We start from the raw sequence: 21,503 nt of genomic DNA, 5'->3' as shown, positions 1-21,503 counted from the left end.
CCACCGAGATTGCCCGGTAGCTATTGACGTTTATCACGCTGTCACCATCTTGGTCATGTTCCCTGTTTCCAATAACAGTAACAAATGTTGGTATTCACTGCGCATGGCACCAGACTATTAGTTCGTCCACTCAGTTTGGTTACAATGACTCGGTGGAATGGAGTAACATCAAGATGACCACACTGTGATAAAGGTCTACACTACGGTGGTTTTCGAACCCACGACCTTTGCAATTCTAGAGGAGTGTCTTCCCAACTAGACCCCCGAGCTTGCCCGGTAGCTAGAGGCTGTTTGATTCCTATGTTTTAGCTGCGAGTACCACAACGATGCAATAGATGGACATTTGAATCGGGGATAAATAATAACACAATTGTGTTATACCCTCACACAATGTGTGTTAGCACTGTATACCCCAACCGAGCACTTTAACAAAAGTTATATATTATTTTCTCACTTGAGAGGCTTAGAAAAATTGGTAATAAACATGTTAAGTGACACGTTTGGTAATTCTCAAAGACCAGTATTCTCACTTGGTATAAACATTTGCACAAAATAACTGAGGTATTATTATTATTATTTGAGACAGAAACTCATTTTTTTTTATTACTAAGTTTCGACGGAGCTGAGCCGTTTTCTCACAACGTTTAATACAATCGTCAGCCGTCCATTGCTCGTTACCAAGTTTTTACGTGACAATTATTTTGAGTAAAAACCAATAGTGTCCAGTACCTTTAAGGATAAACAAAAGCAATACTCACTGCAGCCAATTTCATCGATGTAGTTTGTGCAATCCCCAATACCATCACAAAAAGTGCTCGGCGGTAGACATTGTTTTTGCGGCTCACACAACTTTTGTTCAGATCTGCACAGACCTAGAGTAAAAACAAGTAGTACATTCGTTACTGTTTCTTTATATAAAGCGACGATGTAGCCCCGCGAAAAAAATGTTAAATTGTTTTATTTGAAAACGCGCTGTACCATTGGCGGTCTCCCTGTTTTGGCATATTCGGGGGGTTTTTCTCTTGAAACTTTTGTTTTGGACGTAATTTACAGCCGATTTCGTCAATTGAACCAAAAATGTTAATAGGTTGTCAATTTCGTGACTTTCTTAAAGAGTAAAACGCTTCAGCAGTTTGATGATATGCTTCAATGAGTTTTGGACGTTCGATCGACCTCAGTACGGTTGACTGCCACGCCCTAAACAACTGACCTGGGGTGCTTCGTAGACGCATTCATTTGGTACTTTCAATCAAACAAAACTTAATTTACCTTCAAGATCGTCATACCGCAGAACAAAACTCCAAGATGGCGCCCCACTGACGTAAGTCGCATGTGAAAACGACAACCAGATGCTGTTCCCGCTAAAATAGAAGGAAGTTCCATTGTGTGGTGACTTTTTGAGCGAAACTCCGTCCTCAAGTACTACAGTCTCGTTGCCATAGATACCTAACACAAGTCCAAAAGCTAACGATTGTCTTGGCTCAATGGCGACATGCGCAATATCCAAGTATATGAACGTGTAGTTGGGACTGGTGAAGTACCAAAGACACTTAACGATACTCAGATCGTGAACGTGAATCGTGAAGGGATATGGTTCGATGATGCTGATGTTTGTTTCACCACAGACGTCATCTACGAGAAGAAAATCACTTTTAAAATAGATGTGCACATTATTTTTTGTAGAAAATACTGAACACGTGTTAGTATGATATCTATACTTGGAAGGTGTATTAGCACTTAAAGGCAGTGGACACTATTGGGGATTGTCAAAGACTAGCCTTCACAGTTGGTGTATCTCAACATATGCATAAAATATCAAACCTGTGAAAATTTGAGCTCAATCGGTCATTGAACTTGCGAGATAATAATGAAAGAAAAAACACCCTTGCACACGAAGTTGTGTGCAATTAGATGGTTGATTTCGTGACCTCAAGCTCGAAATCAAAACTACGTCACTTCAGAGGGAGCCGTTGCTCACAATGTTTTATACCATCAACCTCGCCCCATTACTCGTCACCCAAAAAGGTTTTATGATGATAATTATTTTGAGTAACTACCAACAGTGTCCACTGCTTTTAAAGACTGACTAATAACATCCAAAACTGCATGAGCTTTCGTACCAACAACTATAGGCTACTTCATCGGATGCAAGTAGATGTTTCATCTATAATGAAGTACATGCACCTTCCATGTTTTATTATCTTGGTTGTATTTATTGGCTGGTTGGGGTTAGGGTTAGGGTTAGGGTTAGGGTTGGACAACCTGAATGGACAACAAGTGATCGACATTGTCAGTGTGTGGATGGGTCGTCGGGAAAACCGGCTTCAATAGCAGACAATGAAGACTATATAGATTGATTAGCTAGGTATGTTGTTACAAAGAAATACTGTGTTGACGTGAGCTTTTAAATTTTTTAATCTTTCTTTATTTTTTATTTTATTCCCCCCCCCCCTGTTTTGTGTTCTGCTATTTCTTCCTCTTCTTTTTTTCTTAAACAATAACTTGTTTGAATAGTTAGGAATACTGTGACAGATTTGGGACAAAACATTGAAGTAATACATCAACTTCACCAGTGGGTGTGGCTGTTTACATTGACTTTACTTTGGTCATTATGGCCTAACTGGATGAACAGTTAATATTTGCCTTGAGCACTGATCCAATTAAGTCTACTATTTGATGAAAGGAATTGCATGGAGATAACAGGTGTTAGTTGTCAGATGAAAATGATGTTATGGCCTTTTTCTTTGTCGGAGCTTTCGCGTAACGCACGATGATAACTTATCTAAAATAAGGACAATTTAATTTAATTTATTTTATTATTATCATTATATATATATATTTATATAAACCGGAGGTCGTTGGTTCAAATCCCGCTCTAGTCAATTTTTCTTTGTTCAACCCAAAATCATTTAAAAATGTACCCAGTCAGTGTTTTTTATTTTTTATATTATTATTATTATTATTATTATTATTATTATTATTATTATTATTATTATTATTATTGTTATTGTTATTGTTATTGTTATTGTTATTGTTATTGTTATTGTTATTGTTGTTGTTGTTGTTGTTGTTGTTGCTGCTGCTGCTGCTGCTGCTGCTGCTGCTGCTGCTGCTGCTGCTGCTGCTGCTGCTGCTGCTGCTGCTGCTGCTGCTGCTGCTGTTGTTGTTGTTGTTATTATTATTATTTTATTTTATTTATTTGGTTTTTTTTTTTTGGGGGGGGGTTGTAAAAGAGAAACTGGGAAAGGGTCAATAAAACAAAATATAAAGATATCAACCAACCTTCTACATATCGCAGGAGAAGGGTCAATGAAGATGCCATCGTATTGTAGCTATCTGAGGATACAGACATCCAAATGTTCCTCTCGTTGCAGTAGAAGGTCGTCCCATTGGGCAGTGATGTTGTCAGGTCCACTCTATCCACCAGTGACGTCACGTTGTTATGCAGACCAACCAATCGCCCAAACGATAAGGTGCTCTTGCTTCCAAGATTGACATGCGTAATATCGATGGTTATGAACGTGTAGTTGGGGCTTGTGAGGAACCACACACAGTCGTAGATGCGCCAGTCAAGTGTGTTGATTGCGAGAGGAACTGGCTCTACGATGTCAATGTTTGTTTGATGGCAAGTCTCCTCTGTAAAATAATAATACAATAAATAAACAAAACAAACACTGTCAATCTAGAACAAAACAAAAAAGGTATAATTATTATAGTATAACTACAACCCAAATTACTTTTGTTTCAAAAATTTGTTTCCACTTGGCTGCGTATACATAACATTTTTGGGTCAACTTGTTGGAACAGAATTTCATTTTCAGAATGGCTCAAAGTCGACGTTGAAGCCTGTAAACGTTGCCATGCCGACAAAAATTCGGCCTTCCAGCGTGTTTGCGCATTTCCACTTTGTACTTATTCTATCGCTATGGAGTGGGTTATAATTAATTCACCCGTAGGTAATCGTGAAAGTGACGGACATGAGCGCTATGACTTCCGAAAACGAATTATTGCTACCCAAAAGATCTACAAAAACATCTTTTGTCTCGAGGAAGAGGGGGGGGGGCGTTCACTACCGACCAACATGGTCGAAAAAGGTCACAATTTCTCGGTTGAACAATTTCCCCAACATTTCTTTGTTAAAATAACACAAGTATAAACAGCACAGCACAGCACATACCATGTTTGGAATGATATTAACACAATGCATGTATATTACAAGTCAACATATACAGGATGGGATCGAACCATCAATTTGATCCCCTCCAGCGCAAATACATAAAGGGCGATAATTAAAGGACCATTACTTAACTGGTGAGGAAGAAATCGTCAAGATCACATACACATAAAACGTACACGGTTTAATGATGATCATAGTAGAAAACACCCCTTTAAATAATATCTCTGTCTTAATGCCATATTTGATGAGAAGTACAAAGTATAAATTCGCGTTTGGAGATTATCGCTCGGTTAGCGTTTTATTTTTTGTTTTTTATTGTTTTGCATTGAGGACATGCAATTTAATGTGTAATCCTTTTCACTATTGCCCCGTGACCCAGATGGCCAATCGATCTGAAACTTGTACAGGTTTGTCAATGTTTGTATTAATTATGGTGGATTACATAAAGTGCTTACACTGCCAGCAACTGTTTTGTTACCAAAACCAATTTTGTAATGTTTCATTATTTGTTATTAAAAACAATCAGGTTTTACGTACCTTCAACAGACGTTAAGTTACACTCCATTGAAATCCCTTCATAATGGCCCGTACCGTATCGTTCAGACAGTAGTAAGATGTCGAGGATGTGACCTGTCGAGACAATGATATCAGGTAGAGGGTTCGACGAAAACCGCCCAGAGATTCTATCAAAATGATCATCCAGCAAGAACAGCTTAAAGTTAGAGGGTTCTGTTAAGTTGTACTCGCACGTTGCCTTTACCTTTAGCCCCGCAGGAACAGCTACATCCCAGCAGTGGTACCTACTCCCTGTTTCCCTAAAGATGGTTTGCCCTAAGAGGGGAGTGTAAGAATCAGTTGAGATAACGGCTGATGTGTTTACTGATACATTGTAGCAGGTTCCATGTTGTAGTCGACCTAGAACGAGAATAACATAAATAGTAGGAATACAATTAATTTATTCATTTATCAATTTATTAGTTTACAATTCTACGTCTATTCTTCGCTTACAGTATTCAGCAGATTCGTGAAATTGGGCCCTGCTCTGTGTATAAATGGCCCTTTAAAACATGTTAGAAAATAACGCTTGTTGTGTAAAGCTATCGAATCAACATGTCATCTTTGTGCATGTTTGTGTTTGTCGTTGTTGTTCGTAGTTATTGTTGCTTTTAACCTCGTCTACTTTTTTTGACTTATTATTTTTCACCGAATAGAAAAACAAAAACAGAGACCCATATAGTTAAGCAAGGTTAAAGTCCTTAATATGATACCATATGAGCAGTTATTTTCCACGTTGGCAGAGTATATTGTCGGGTGTCGGGGGGGGGGGAACTATCATAACTAGACATCCGCTTTCGGCAGGGAACATGTCAAACTGGGATGTCAATTTAATACCCGCCCCCTGATTCTTGTAGATTTGATTGATGAAGTAAAATTGTTGACAAAAATACACCAAATAGTCCGTAATTTGAAATTCCCTGAAAGCTTTTCTCTTACAAACTACGCTTGAATTGAAGGGGCACTCTTCATAACAATTACGCTTGCATGATTGAAGTCACAAAGGGGCGGCTCATTTACAAAGCCAAGGTCATCGATGTGTATACACACCATTATTATTCCCCTATAGCTCGCCCTTCCCGATAACTAATTGAATACTGGACTAATATAAAGAGGTCTAATAAAAATACGCAAGCACACCGAACTCCACTTCAAGGGACACTTTGTATTGGGCGACCACCTTTTAAAATGAAATGTTCATGTTTGTTTTATTGTTTATATCTAGGCCTAGGATTACAACATTGATGGGGGTCGAGAAAGTTACAAGCTTTCGTTTGAGCCTTTTCTCGAAAAAGTCCGTCAATTATTAGTAGCAGTGAAATAAAGTGTTCAAAATTAGTTTTTGTCGGGATCCCGACAATATATCACGTGACCAATTCTTATGTGTTTTATAAGGAACGTTTTAAATTTTTGTCATGGTTCCTGACCATTAAAAATAAAAGTTAAACTTTGTTCGTTAGAGCGGGTGATACTCTTTGAATTACCATTCACTCATAAAAAAATTAATGTTTGGGGCAAAAAATCTGACATAGCATCTTTCAATCATTTTAATTTTGATTAACGACATGCCTAGCCTTCGCTAAAGATTTAATCACTTATCACTTGAATCGTGACCAACTTGAGCGGAATGTTTGTGTTCAATTTGTTTTTTGTATTATTAATATTAATGGTTTATTTGGTTCATCAGTTTTGATTGAAAAGGACACTTGCAGTAACACATAGTGAATTATGTTATCTAAATATACCAATGAATAGTATAATAAAAAGCAGGGAAAACAATAACAGGCGGCTAATTCGAAATAACTTTCTATGAATGGATAAACCAATATGCCTGTATTTTTTCTCACAGGACTCGGTAAAGTACTGGGTAACAGTAATGACATATTTTCTGAGTGTTGGTGCTACGAAGTTCACGTCATTTTGAAATGTTTTAATTATTAAATTAATTTATCCATGTTTGAACCTCTTTATGTTGTTTATCAAAGCATTGTCTTTTAATCTATATATGTCTATATTTATCTTTATTGAATTTAAGTTAAATATACTACGCAGAATGATGCACGTGCATACCAAGAAATAAAAAGCCTTTGAAAATTGAAAAAAAAAAAAAAAAAACTAGAGATTGAGAGTTTGTGAACAAACTCAAGGTGTTCGGTTTCCGGGAGTAAAAGCCTGGATTAAAAAACAAATATTACACCTTGCTTTGTTCTCAAGATTTGTAATAAATGATTCAAATTACAAAAACTGTCAAAACAACATGATTACGTCATCTAGTAAAAGTGTATGTTTGGTGACGTCATCGGTAATATTTGTTTTAAACCAGACCTTTGCCAGACTTGTATGGTGTGATGGTAAAGCATCAAAGGATGTTTATTTCGACCTAAAAGACAATAAACCACGCCCTTTCAAATCATTTCACAGTCACTTCCCGTTTAAACAGGTCAAAAGGTCAACGAAAGTTCACCAACATATCCATTTCTGTCAAGTACGTAAAGCCCTTTCATATGATGTACAGATTGTCAAAATAGCTTATGAACTTAGGAAATATTGACTGACGACTGAAGAAAAGACTGTAAGGGGCATGCATGTTTTAACCGCCTTGAACGAAGACTATTCTTCATGAAGCTTTTTCGCGCTCTATTGATAATATTTAAAAAAGAAGTAAAAAGAAAAACGTGGATCAAAAATAATGATTTTTTGAAATAATGATTTGAATTTTTATTACTCAAGAATGGATGACGTCATCATGACCTAACTAACACATTATTCCACTCCTAATGCATATCTAACTATGTGCGAAGTTTCAAGTTCATACGAGTTTGGGAAGTGTGCTTTTGTTCGAGGACAAGGGACGAAGAGAAGAAGAAGATGAAAATCTGGATTGTTTTATTGATTTGTTTGTACTAAAGTTTTGTTTAATCCGGCAGTTTATTTTAGCAAGACCACTCCTAATAGCTTGGGCCTTATACTTTAACCATTCTGTTTTCTTTGAATGTTTTGTATTGTAACATCCATGTCTGTGCATGGAGGTAGAAATAGATTAGTTTACGTAATGTCCTTTCCTACTAGAGAAAGTTTGAAAGGGCTTATGTTATTTCAGAGATTTTTTTTGTTCAAAATATTTAACTCAAAATAACTTGGATAGTTGTTTTAACAAATAATCAAAACAATTGATGATTATGCTAAGTTCAAGAAGTAATAGATATCGTAATACTGACGTGAATTCCGTGGGCCCAAAACGCCCTTCACCCGGGGGGAGTGGTCGATCGATGTAACGTCTCTATTCTTCTCGGTGCTTAACCAAAACATGACCAATGTTCGTCATTTTGTACTGTTGTTTTCTCACATAATTAAAAGTCCCATGAATCACTGAAGTAGGTGGCCATCTCAGCGAAACTTCGTCTTCAATTCCACATTGACCACTAAGCCATCAGAAGGGTAACATTTGAACAATTTGACGCTGAAGATTGAAATGAAATCGTTTTCGCAGCGTTCTGCATAGCTATATAGCTCTATGCATATCACGCTATGGCACAGAGTACAACAAACTTGGCAGCATGCCACCAAATAAATTATGCCTAAGACACTACACGTGTACGCCACAAGTGTTACGCACAACCAATGGGGAAATTTCGTAGTTCTTTATACAAGAAATTGTGAACTTTCAAACTCGATTTTGAACCAGAAGACGAGCTCAAAACGGGATCACGTCTGCGAGGCATTTACGGAGTTTTTAACGAACTTTCCGATGATGTGTCGATTGTAACAACCCATCGTGTAGATCAAAAGTTATGATTTTTTGAAATAATAAACTTTGAAAATTCATAACTCAAGAATTGATGACGTCATCGTGACATAACTCAAACAGTTTCTTCTCCTTATACATATCTAACTATGTGTGAAGTTTCAACTTTATATGTGCTTGGAAAGTGTGATTTTTTTAGCGGACAATCGCCGCTAATAAGCAGAATGGATGATCACTGGAGCGTGTTCTGCTAATACACTAATACGCTAATACACTACACGTTGTGTGTATGCCTACGTGCAATGTTTATGCACATACCAATGGGGATTTACGTTGTTCTTTAGACGTGAATTATGAAATTTTCAACCTCTCTTTTGAGCCGGAAGACAACATCAAAATGGGGTCATGTCTGTGGGGCGTTTACGGAGTTTTCAATGACGATTCCGATGATGTTTCGATTGTAAGAATCCCTCATGTAGATCAAAAGTTATGATTTTTTGAATTAATAAACTTTGAATATTCATAACTCAAGAATTGATGACGTCATCATGACGTAACTCACACGGTTTCTTCTCCTAATAACTCGCTAACTATGTGTGAAGTTTCAAGTTCATACGAATTTGGGAAAGGCGCTTTTGTTAGCGGACAAGGGACGCTGAGAAGAAGAAGAAGAAGAAGAAGTAAAAAAAAACGAACAAAAATAAGAGGTGTTCGGGTTCAATACCCGAACACCTAAAAAACGAACAAAAATAAGAGGTGTTTCGGGCTATTGTGCTAGTGTGTGCGTACAAACCAGAACTAATAAACATCTACTAATGATTGAGTCACGAGGGCATTTTGAAGTGGTTACACACAAAATCACTGATTAGACTTAAAGACACTGGACACTAATGGTAATTGTCAAAGACTAGTCTTCACAGTTGGTGTATCTCAACATATGGATAAAATAACAAACCTGTGAAAATTTGAGCTCAATCGGTCGTCGAATTTGCGAGATAATAATGAAAGAAAAAACACCCTTGTCACACGAAGTTGTGTGCTTTCTGATGCTTGATTTAGAGACCTCAAATTCTAAACTTGAGGTCTTGAAATCAAATTCGTGGAAAATTACTTCTTTCTCGAAAACTACGTCACTTCAGAGGGAGCTGTTTCTCACAATGTTTTATTCTATCAACCTCTCCCCGTTACTCCTAATCAAGAAAGGTTTTACGATGATAATTATTTTGAGTAATTACCAATAGTGTCCACTGCCTTTAAATGTACCTGAACTTTCTGTCTTCAGAAGATTTAAAAGTCGAGCCAATTTTTTTTTTACTATCTTAAAAACAAAAAAATCATTGATAAGTACTCAAATGTTAGCATAAAAACGAACTTGGTAACGTGTTTATAGTATAAAACATTGTGAGAAACGGCTCCCTCTGAGTTTTGAGAAAGAGGTAATTACTCACTCAAATAATAACAATTACATCAGCTGAAGCATATTATTATGCATCTGAAAGCACAACTTGTACGACAACACGTGTGTTTTTCCTTTCTCTCTTGCAAAATCGATGACCAATTCAGCCCAAATTTTTACAGGTTTGTTATTATATGCATATATATTGTGATAGGCCTACACCAAGTAAACATATTGCTCCTGGACAAATTGTCAAATTTGTACAGTGTCTTTAAAGGCAGTGGACACTTTTGGTAATTACTCAAAAAAATGATTATCATAAAACCTCACTTGGTAACGAGTAATAGGGAGAGGTTGATAGTACATAACATTGTGAGAAACGGCTCCCTTTGAAGTGCCATAGTTTTCGAGAATGAAGTAATTTTGCACGAATTTGATTTCGAGGCCTCAGATTTAGAACTTGAGGTCTCGAAATCAACCATCTAAACGCACAAAACTTCGTGTGACATGGGTGTTTTTTTTCTTTCATTGTTATCTCGCAACTTCGATGACTGATGAGCTCAAATTTTCACAGGTTTGTTATTTTATGCATATGTTGAGATACACCAAGTGAGAAGACCGGTCTTTATCAATTACCAATAGTGTCCACTGCCTTTAACACAGTCTTTGTTCGTCTGATACAAGTACCCTTTAAATTCTAAAGAATTCCTGAGATTCCAGAACACAATGTAGATAAATTACTGGGTACACCGTGCCAACAATCCAGCACCCAACCAATGTAAGAGTTATTTAATTCTTCCTTAAAGGCAGTGGACACTATTGGTAATTGTCAAAGACCAGTCTTCTCATTTGGTGTATCTCAACATATGCATAAGATAAAAAACCTGTGAAAATATGAGCTCATCAGTCATCGAAGTTGCGAGATAATAATAATAATAAAAAAAAAAAAAAACACCCATGTCACGCGAAGTTGTGTGCGTTTAGATGGTTGATTTCGAGACCTCAAGTTCTAAATCTGAGGCCTCGAAACCAAACTCGTTGAAAATTACGTCTTTCTCGAAAACTATGGCACTTCAGAGGGTACCGTTTCTCACAATGTTTTATACCATTAACCTCTACCCATTACTCGTAACCAAGTAAGGTTTTATGCTAATAATTATTTTGAGTAATTACCAATAGTGTCCACTTACAGGCACAGCTTTGATTTCACGAAACGCTATGATTAATCCTATCTCGAGTTAGGACGAGTAACCCGTCCTAACTTTTTAATGATGGGTTCAATTCGTCCTAACGTCTTCGGATACGGAGCTGAACTCGTGCTTACTCCTAAGTTTAATCCTAAGTATAGGAAGAGTTTGGTGAAATCGACGGCTAGTTGGTAATTGTCCAAAACCGGTCTTCTCACTTGGTGTATCATAGCATAATATAAAATAACAAACCTGTGACAATTTTGAACTCAACTGGTCGACAAAGTTGCGAGAAAACAATGGAAGAAAAATACGTCCTTGTCGCACAAGTTGTGTGCTTTCAGATGCTTGAATTCGAGACCTCAGCTGAGAATAGGAATTTTTGTGAGAATTTACTTCTTTCTACTAAAAAACTACGTTACTTCAGAGGGAGCCGTTTCTAACAATGTGTTATACTATCTAATAGCCATCTCTCCATTGCTCGTTACCAAGTAAGTTTTTATGCTAACAAGTATTATAAGTAATTATCAATTGTCCATGCCTTTAAATGATCGGATCATCAGACTTATCAATCACAATGGGTTCGAAAGCCACATACTATGTTTAAAAAACGCATGCAATCACTCACCATGGCCATTGCACGTCGCGTACAGACTGCACACCAGTAAAACTCCAAACAGCAAACACAACCAACCCATACTGTAGTTGCTTAATCTGACCATCTCCAAAGTAACAACACTTGTTAAGATGATCTCCCCATCAAGGGATTTCAGCAAACTCCCACACGGGGAGTAAACACGCAAGCTGGCAACAGCCGATCTTTGTCATACAAACATTGGTTTAACGTCTACTATTTTGATTTGCACAAATCAAGTAAAGTGATTCAGTAAATTCGACAACACTTCTTATTGCCAGTGTGAAATCAGATATCTTACAAAACGTCTTCTGATTGCGAACACTTTGAACAATTAAGCCGAACGGACACTTATTATAAAGTGGTCTTTCGTTACAAACACTGGCAACAAACGCCTATATTGTCCAGAGAGCTAGCACGTATAGTTCATTTTGATGAAGGAGTCACCAACACATTGCATCTCCTCACTGAACCAACCAACCAATCAACGTCATCATTGACAAATGCTTGCTGCGAAACATATTATGCCTTAAAGGTACTGTACACTGTTGGTAATAACACATTTATTGTTTATAGGATTTGAGGCATTGCATGGTGGGGTATCAATGTATATTTGGATTGCGGTAACACCATGTGTGTATCTACTTGCCAGGTAGAGTTGTTCTTAGGGAGCTGTCTTGCTTATTCTACTGCCGTGGAGTAGATAATCGGAGGTTCGGGAGACTTCTCAGTTCTGAAAAGAACTGTCCTGTTTTTATAACTATTACCAGGGCGGATGGTATAGAAATTAGACTGGACTACTACTTTAGCTTATATGATCGTAATAACTGTACTGCCGCGGAGTCAGTTCTGAATTAGTCATCGTCAGGAGAGATTTATTGTTAGCATAAAAACTTATTTGGTAACGAGCAATGAAGAGCTGTCAGTTGATAGTATAAAACAGTGAAATGAACTGAATTGAAATGAAGTGAGAAATGTCTCCCTCTGGAGTAATGTAGTTTTTCAGAGAGAGACAACTTCCCACTCAAATAATTATTATAAGACTGCAGGCCTGAAGCCTTTTATTATGCATTAGAGAGCACAGAAGTTTGTGTACAAGGTATTTGTTTCTGTCATTATTCTCTTCCAAATTTGATGGTTTTTTTTACAGGGTTGTTCATTAATATGCCTATTGGGATCATAGAGAAAGAAATATGTTGGGATACACCAAGTGAGAATACTGGTCTTTGAAATTACCGACGGTGTCCACTGCCTCTAAGTTCAGTATGAAATCTTACCCGTTACACAGTTCAAACGATAACTTTTAATGTGAAATTTCCCCCTGAAATGAAGCCACACTCGAGAAAACCGTATCTGAAAACCTAATACACAAAACCGCAACCGCTAACTTCGGTTGTGTACAACCACAAGGACAATGATACATGATTTTTCATTATGTTCTCCCGACTCACACAACAAATTAAGCCAAAACTACTCAGGTTTGTAACGCTATTTAATGGCACATGGTTAATCACACAAAACATGAACACCCATGCATGCGACTGTTGTGTCAGCTCCACTCCCGGTACATTACGTTTAATAATTGATGTGCACCACAACTGAAAGTGAGCCATTGTTGTCAACGCAATGGATTTCCGCAAGGAGAAAATGGATTTCCCCGAGGAGAAAATTATAATTATTTCATGGGCAGGGCGTGCAACTAATTTCGTAGCTGCTTAATAGACACTGGACATGGTTGTTACTCAAATTAATTGTTAGCATACAAATTTACTTGGTAACGAGCAATGGAGTACGAAAATATAGATAAATTCAAGGGAAATATAAATACAGACAGCATTATTGAGCTTTCGCAATGGAGAGCTGTTGATAAAAATAAAACATTGTGAGAGACGGCTCCCTCTGATGAAGTAACGTAGTTTTTGAGAAAGAAGTTATTTCTCACTAAAATATTGGAATAACCCCAGCTTTAAGATCTCGAACTCAAGCATCTGAGTGAAAGCACACAACTTGTGCGACAAGGGTTTTTTTTCTTCAAATTTTCTCTCGCAACAACGACGACCAACTGAGTTCAAGTTCACATGTCTGTTATTGTATATCATGTTGAGATATCAAGCGAGAGGACTGGTCCTTGACAATTACCAACGGATGTACAGTGCCTTTAAGTACAAAACATAGAAATAGAACCCGGAGAACGCTGTGCGTGCGGTTTCATTGTGAGACCATTTTTATGGACGCGCATACGCCAGTTTCGTAACGCGTGTATGGCAAAATATTTTGCCATACAATTTTGCCATACAATGACATCATCATTGACCAATGAAAACACTAGAAATGGTCTTTGTGCGCTGACATCTTGCCATTTTGCTATACGCGCGTCACACGATGATAATATTATGTTTGCCATACGCGCGTATTGCGCGGTATTGGTACGCCGCGTCCACAGACGACACAGAGGGTGGTCGAGCTCAGTGTTCTCCGGGTTCTATTTCTATGTTACAAAAGGAGCTGGCACAGCAAAACTATATATGCTTATCAGAATAGGATTACCAACCAAAACACGATGTCACGTGTTCAATTTGCAACTGGTATCCTGCTCATGTACGCAGCTCTATGAAATTGGGTCATGTTCGCATCGCAAACGAACGTCTTTGTTGAAACAAAAACGATTTCCTTTCCAAGCCTTTTATTTTTGACCTTCGCGGTGAAGTTATCGGACTTGTGTCAACAAGACGTAGGTAAATAACTGTCCACTGTATACACACGAAATAAAATCAATCGATCAATCAAAAAGGTTACCAGATCTCGAAAATGTCAAGTTTCTAAATGCGATCTGTCCAGATAGCATAGGAAATGCAAAATATCACTTGTTTCTGGTGGGTCTTTGACTAAAAAAACAACAAATCAATCAATAACGCCTCTTTGCTTTAAAGTGCGCAAGTCCACAGTAAAACGTTACAATAAAAACCTGCCAAATGACAACTGGCAATGCTTATCTAAACATACTAGTCAGTGCCCAATTTCATAGAGCTGCCAAGCACAACAAAATTGCTTATGACATTTCTTCCTCGATAAACACAGGATGGCCAACCAAATTTCCATTTGTTGCATATTGCTCGTTACTGGCATTCAGCTGTTGTTTGCTTATCTTGAAAATCACGTAGAAATGTGGTTGGAAATCCTGTTTTTATCAAAAGGCAAATATTTCATCTAAGAAATTGGGCCCTGATACAAGAGGTCAATTAACCAATAGAAATCCCAGTGTCCAGATGAATAAGAGATTGTATTTCACCAGTCAAGGGGTAAATGTTGGTGTCAATGCTCACAAATTGTCAAGTTGTCAATATATATGTCCCTTCAGGGCCACCATACTTTAGGAAGTCACCATCAACGCAAGTCATGTATTAAAAGTAATTATGTGTCTGTAATGCTCACGAATTTTCACTTTGTCATTATATTAAATGTCCCTTCAGGGCCACCATACTTATACTAGGAAGTCACCACAACTCCTGTATTATGTTTTAGACCGTGTTAACCACAAATCCCGCCATATTACTTTTAAGGGATATGCTTGACCATGCCCGTTAAAGGCACTGGACACCGTAGGTAATTTACACACAATAATTGTTAGCATAAAAACTTACTTGGTAACGAGCAATGGAGAGCTGGTGGTTGTATAAACATTGTGAGAAACGGCTCCCTCTGAAGAACGTAGATTTTGAGAAAGCGGTCAGTTTCTAACTCAAATAATAGAAGGCTTCAGGTGCAGCCTTTTGTTATGCATCTGAAAGCACACAAAGTAATGCAACAAAGGTGTTTTTTATTTCACTATTCTCTTTCAAATTCGATAACCAACCGAGCCCAAAGTTTCACAGGTTTGTATTATTATATTATGCAAAACGTTGGGATACACCAAGTGAGAATACTGGTCTTTGACATTTCCAGTGCCAGTGCCATTTAACCACAAATTCCGCCAAATAACTTTTACGGGGTCTGCAGTTAAGGGACAGTAGTTACATTAATAATATTTTGTTTTGATAAAAATAAACATCTGTACATCATTATAGTAATAACACGGTTGACAATTCTTTCGCAAAAAAAATTAACCTTCAAATTATTGTAGTAAATGTGTTCGCCGTTCACATGTAATCATTTTAACATTTTTTATTGTGGAGCAGCGACGTTGTAAACAAATTTGGGGCTTTGTTATTTTTTTCCCATCAATGGAACTATCATATAAACGTTTCGTGCAGAGTAATTTTTAGGTACATCTCGAGTAAAATCATGTTTTCAAAACAGAAGAAAGGAGTGCAGTCAAAACAATAAAACTGAGCAAATTTTCGCTCTGATTTCTGCATATTTTTCGCCAATGCCACAACTTTTATGAACAATGGGTCCTTGCTTTTATCAAGAGCTATTGTGCTTTTCATTCAATAAGTGGATGTAAAATTTAGTTTCACTTTGTATCAGGCCGGTTGGTGTGTGTGTGTGTGTGTGTGGGGGGGGGGGGGACTTTTGTACAAGCAACCGTTGCTTACTGATGCCGGGTTTGAAACGAATAGTCATGACAAGCGTTGGTCCGAAAACCCAAAATCCACATACAAAGCTCCAGCGGCTTTCAAACTGCATGCGGTCCGTATAGACGTGAAAGCCACGATATCCTTACATGGACCACCACACGTCCTAGAGGGGGTAGGTGGTCAGTAATTTGGATAGAAGGGGAGGGCGGGTGTTTAATAGTAGTAAGGGCAGGACAAAACTCTGTCAGCACATTTCTGTGCGAAATCGTTTTATTTTATTTTCATCAACATCCACACGGGTTTGGGTAAGAACGAGGGAGTCAACCGAACAAAGGGAGTAGGTATACACAATTCAAACACTGGGACCTATAACAAAAGAGGAAAACAGTGTCCAAGGTTCGGGAAAGATCGACAGTTGGAAAACGTGCACAAAACCATTGGGAGCTGTTGTCAAAAAGTAAAACAAAAGAGGGATACTAGGAGGTCAACGGTTGCAGTCGTATAGAAGTGTGTACAAGCTTGCATCGGAAGGCAAAGGACAAGACGTGAACCAATCGGACCACAATTCGTCTGTGAAACAGCCAACGAGTCACATCGGAACACGCCAGTTCGGGGAAATTCTTGGAAGTCAGAGACCACCATCATTAAGGGATCGCTCCACTTCCGAACCAATTTCTCAAAGGGATTGCTCTGCGTCCGACCAACCAGGAGGACCGTCTCAACCACCTAACCAGACATCTCGCACCACGGCTGACCGTTTATCGCATACAGACGGACAGAGCTACTGCATTCACCGAAGACGACGGGGATATCGCCAGACGAAAACCCGATTATCTAGTCCACGCACTTATATATAATATACTGACTGTATACGCGAAGTCACCGGAAAAACAGCGGCGGCCATTTTGAAACAACCAAAAAGCTGTTGAATGCACTATAGTGGGTATACAAAATACGATGTACATTGTACATGTATTTGTTTATGCTTACACAGTAGATAAAATAAAAACAGAACGTTTTAGCCTGAAATTGCCATAAAAAAAAAACAATCGCGAAAAATAGATTGAACGTCTTTCCACATAAACGGGAATATCTGTAAGTGAATTTTATTGCTGCACGATCAGGCATTTTGCTGAATGTGCATATTGGGGCTTTTCAAAATGGTTTCCGTGGTGACTTCTATGAACGCACTCAACCGGAGAGATCAGTGCGTCCACGATGCCGAACTTCAAGTCCATAATGGCACGTGTTACGGATTAAACAGATTCTATTAGACTACAACCCTCCATTGTTGTACTCAATATAATATATTAGTATATTATATTACACAAAATAGTTAATGGCCTGACGTTTCGACCCTAGCAGAGTCTTTCTTGAAGGCTATATTATATTACAGTACAGCTCCCCATGGTTGTACTATAATATAATCTATTAGTATATTATATTACAGTACAGCTCCCCATGGTTGTACTATAATATAATCTATTAAATCCATAACACATGCCAAAATGGGTTTTTCGTCCGTGGTACAACAAAACAGTGTGGATGACTATCACTTTAAAGTGAACCAAATTCAAAATGATTTTAATACAAGTATATGCATGCAAAACTGGATACCAGTTACATGATTAATGAAAGTGTATACAGACAAACTGACGACTCCAATGTTTTCCTTGGCAATTGGAGACTTTGAGGCGCTAGGTGGCAGCAGACTTACATGTACCAGGTAAATTTCCATTGTCAACGTAGTTCTGAATTTGCGCACACTACCGAGAACAATGGATTTTGGTCTGCTGCCACCAAGCGTCCTGAAAGTCTCCCATTGTTCAATTACTTGATTATACTTATCTTATCAAAGTAAACTAACTAAAATAAACCAAAAGGCACTGGACATGTTTGGTAATTATCAAAGACAGTAACATGTATTCTTGTTTTGGTGTATACTCTATGTAAAAAGAGTGAAAAAGCACTCTTTCCAAGAGCCATATGAAGGACAACTCTTTTTCGAGTGGTCTTCCACTCTTTTAGATTGGCGTTTGCATCTCTTTGAAATTTTCACTCTGTCCTGGAGTGAAACCCCTCTAAAAGAGTGAAATAACCACCACTCTTTTAGAAGTACCATATGAGGGACAGCTCGAAATGTAAAGAGTGGTGTTTTTCACTATTTTACATTTAGAGAGTACCAACATCTGTGAAAAAAATGGGCTCAATTGGTCATCGAAGTTGCAAGAAAATAATGAAAGAAAAACCCCTTTCTCCAGAAGACGATCAGAGCATACTGATCGAAACGTCGAGTTGAAACGATTGGTTCTTTTCAGAACCACCCTCTTTGCGTTACCACAAACCTTTCAATAAAAAACACCCTTGTTGCACAAGTCTGTGTGACTGTGCTTTCACCAGCCAGATGCCTGGTCAAGGCTTCATACCTGAAGTCTTTCTAAGATGCAAGTTCAAATTCAAAAACTACATACGTTCATAGCTAGCCGTTTCGCATGTTTCATACCATCAACAGCTCCCCATTGCTCGTTACCAATTTAGTTTGTGTGTCAATATATTATTTGAGTAATTACTAAACGTATCCAGTGCATTTAAACATTATTCTAATTTAACTGTTACACTTAAAAATCTCCCCGGTCAGAGTTGATCCAAACTACTCTGAGTGGATCTGACCCGGACCTTGCCCAAATAATGGGTCAACCTGACCCAGAAATCGGGTTAAAATCCCATTTTATATCCAGTTTTAAGGCCAGGCCCATATGGCCCCTGATCTATGATAGGGAGAGGAGTTTTTAAGAGTTTAAAACCCTGCGGGCACAAATGTGTGTGTGAAACCCTTCACATACGTGAATATTGAATAGGAAAATGGTGTGACAATGCTCTGCCATTGATATTTCAGAAACTAGGAACAATATCAGAGCATAACTGTTGGTTGTTACTCTATTATAATTGGGTATGTGGACAAAAATCTACACACTGTGTGACTGTGTTATTTGATACTGAAGCCCTGCAAGGTTTTTAAATACAACAGATAGTTCCCACATGACGTAAATCGGCCATCTTTACGGGCAATTTGGAACACATAGCCATGTGTTTTGCGCGAGAACGGCGTGCAGCACGCGCAGGATTCACAAAACTCATTGCCTGATTGGTTAGTAAACAGCGTGGTTGCGTTAATAAACTGAGCGCTTGACGCGCCTGCAAGCTTAAATGCAATTTGCCCGTAAAGATGGCGTCTATTGCAACTTATCTACTAAACAAAGTATTAAAAAGTCTAAACCTGAGATGACATCTCACGAGCCTATTTGCCTTCACAAATTTGCAATGATTTTGTGAAATAGATATAAAATACATGCACACAATGGAATTAATACAGTTAACATTGGTACAATGGTTCACATACAGCAGGCTTTATATTTCACGGGGCAACAAAGGCATTGCCTCCATGCCCCTGGTCATTGCCTTGGTGCCCTTGAAATTCTCCAGTGGAAATTTGCAATTGCCTCATGGGGTGTCCTTTACCAAGGAACTAATGCCTAATTGGTGCCATTGCCCTTTCAGAAACTAGGCATTAAAGGCAGTGGACACTATTGATAATTGTCAAAGACTAGCCTTCACAGTTGGTGTATCTCAACCTACATGTATGCATACAATTACAAACATGTGAAAATTTGAGCTAAATTGGTCGTCGCACTTGCGAGATGATAATGAAACAAAAAATAACCTTGTCACACGAAGTTGTGTGCATTTAGATGGTTGATTTTGAGACCTCAAGCTCTGTACTTGATGTCTTCAAATTCGTGGAAAATCACTTCAGAGGGAGTCGTTTCTCACAATGTTTTATACTATCAACCTCTCCCCATTAAAGTAAAGTTTTATGCTAATCATTAGTTTGAGTAATTACCAATAGTGTCCAATGCCTTTAAGGCCTGACACAGCCATTCCGCTGTTGTCAAAACCTTTACCAATAATACTCAACTCGGTCCCAACACATGCAATATAAATTGAAAGTCAGTGCTCACATTTCTATTAAAATCTAAAAGACCCGCTATTTGTTTTGCAATACCTAATTCATCGTTCATCTACATTTATATAGGATTAAATAGCCTGTTGTGGCATAATGTGAAACATGATCAGTTATTAAAGACACTGGACACAATTAGTACTTGGTGTATCTCAACACTTGCATAAAATAACAAACCAGTGAAAATTTGAGCTCAATCGGTCATCGAAGTTGCGAGATATGAATGAAAGAAAAAAACACTCTTTTCACTTGTAGTTGTGTGCTTTCAGATGCTTGATTTCGAGACCTCAAACTCTAAACTTGAGGTCTCAAAATCAAATTCGTGGAAAATTACTTCTTTCTCGAAAAACTAAATTACTTCAGAGGGAGCCATTTCTTACAATGTTTTATACCACCAACCTCTCCCCGTTACTCGTACTTAAGAAAGGTTTTATGCTAATAATTTTTTTGATTAATTACCAATAGTGTCCACTGCCTTTAAAGGAACACGTTGCCTTGGATCGGACGAGTTGGTCAATAAAAAAGCGTTTGAAACCTTTTGTTATGAAATGTATATGGTTGGAAAGATGTTTTAAAAGTAGAATATAATGATCCACACAAGTATCACTCAAAATTGCACGGTTTTCATTTTACGTCGCGAATTAACACGGTCGGCCATTTATGGGAGTCAACTTTTTGACTCCCATAAATGGCCGACCGTGTTAGTCGACGTGGTAAAACGAAAACCACGCAATTTTGAGGCATATTTGTGTAGATCATTGTATTCTACTTTTACAACATCTTTCTAACCATAACAATTTTATAACAAACGGTTACAAACGCATTTCAGAGACCAACTCGACCGATCCAAGGCAACGTGTTCCTTTAACAAGAACCTGGCAAATAAAATACTGTAGAGAAGATAGTGCTCCTGTTTACCATATTGTTCTCATGGTCGAAAGGCCCAGTTGTATGTGCCCCTAGCTCTATCAATTTGTAAGTATTCCACGAGCGCACGTGTTAAACCGTCAACCATATAACTTGACAGGCAGCTTAAAGGAACACGTTGCCTTGGATCGGTCGAGTTGGTCTTTGAAAAGCGTTCTATAACCGTTTGTTATAAAATCGGTATGGTTAGAAAGATGTTGTAAAAGTAGAATACAATGGTCTACACAAATATGCCTCGAAACTGCGTGGTTTTCGTGTTACCTCGTCGACAAACACGGTCGGCCATTTATGGGGGTCAAAAACTTGACCCCCATAAATGGCCGACCGTGTTAGTCCGCGACGTA

The 21,503-nt window shown here is 38.0% G+C and overlaps 1 protein-coding gene across 1 annotated transcript; it reads right to left on the bottom strand.

Moving 5' to 3' along the window:
* Window positions 1-1,422: 1,422 nt before the first annotated feature.
* LOC139943436 (uncharacterized) lies at window positions 1,423-16,853 on the bottom strand. The gene is made up of 5 exons (XM_071940247.1): window positions 16,727-16,853; window positions 4,715-5,092; window positions 3,283-3,636; window positions 1,493-1,632; window positions 1,423-1,446 (listed from the first exon to the last, which is right to left on the bottom strand). The coding sequence occupies exons 1-5, from the start codon at window positions 16,851-16,853 to the stop codon at window positions 1,423-1,425; spliced, it is 1,023 nt and encodes a 340-aa protein (XP_071796348.1).
* Between the last annotated feature and the right edge of the window lie 4,650 nt (window positions 16,854-21,503).

The sequence above is a fragment of the Asterias amurensis genome, chromosome 10 (genome assembly GCF_032118995.1).
Source record: "Asterias amurensis chromosome 10, ASM3211899v1".
Taxonomy (NCBI): domain Eukaryota; kingdom Metazoa; phylum Echinodermata; class Asteroidea; order Forcipulatida; family Asteriidae; genus Asterias; species Asterias amurensis.
This window is presented reverse-complemented; position numbering and strand designations above follow the sequence as displayed.

Excerpts from the sequence above, each read along its gene's own strand:
- LOC139943436 (XM_071940247.1), bottom strand. The coding sequence starts at position 16,853 with ATGGTGGTCTCTGACTTCCAAGAATTTCCCCGAACTGGCGTGTTCCGA. Across the intron at positions 5,093-16,726 it reads TTGCCTTCCGATGCAAGCTT|GTCGACTACAACATGGAACC; the intron begins GTACACACTTCT and ends TTCTCGTTCTAG. Across the intron at positions 1,633-3,282 it reads TCTCCTGCGATATGTAGAAG|ATGACGTCTGTGGTGAAACA; the intron begins GTTGGTTGATAT and ends TTCTTCTCGTAG.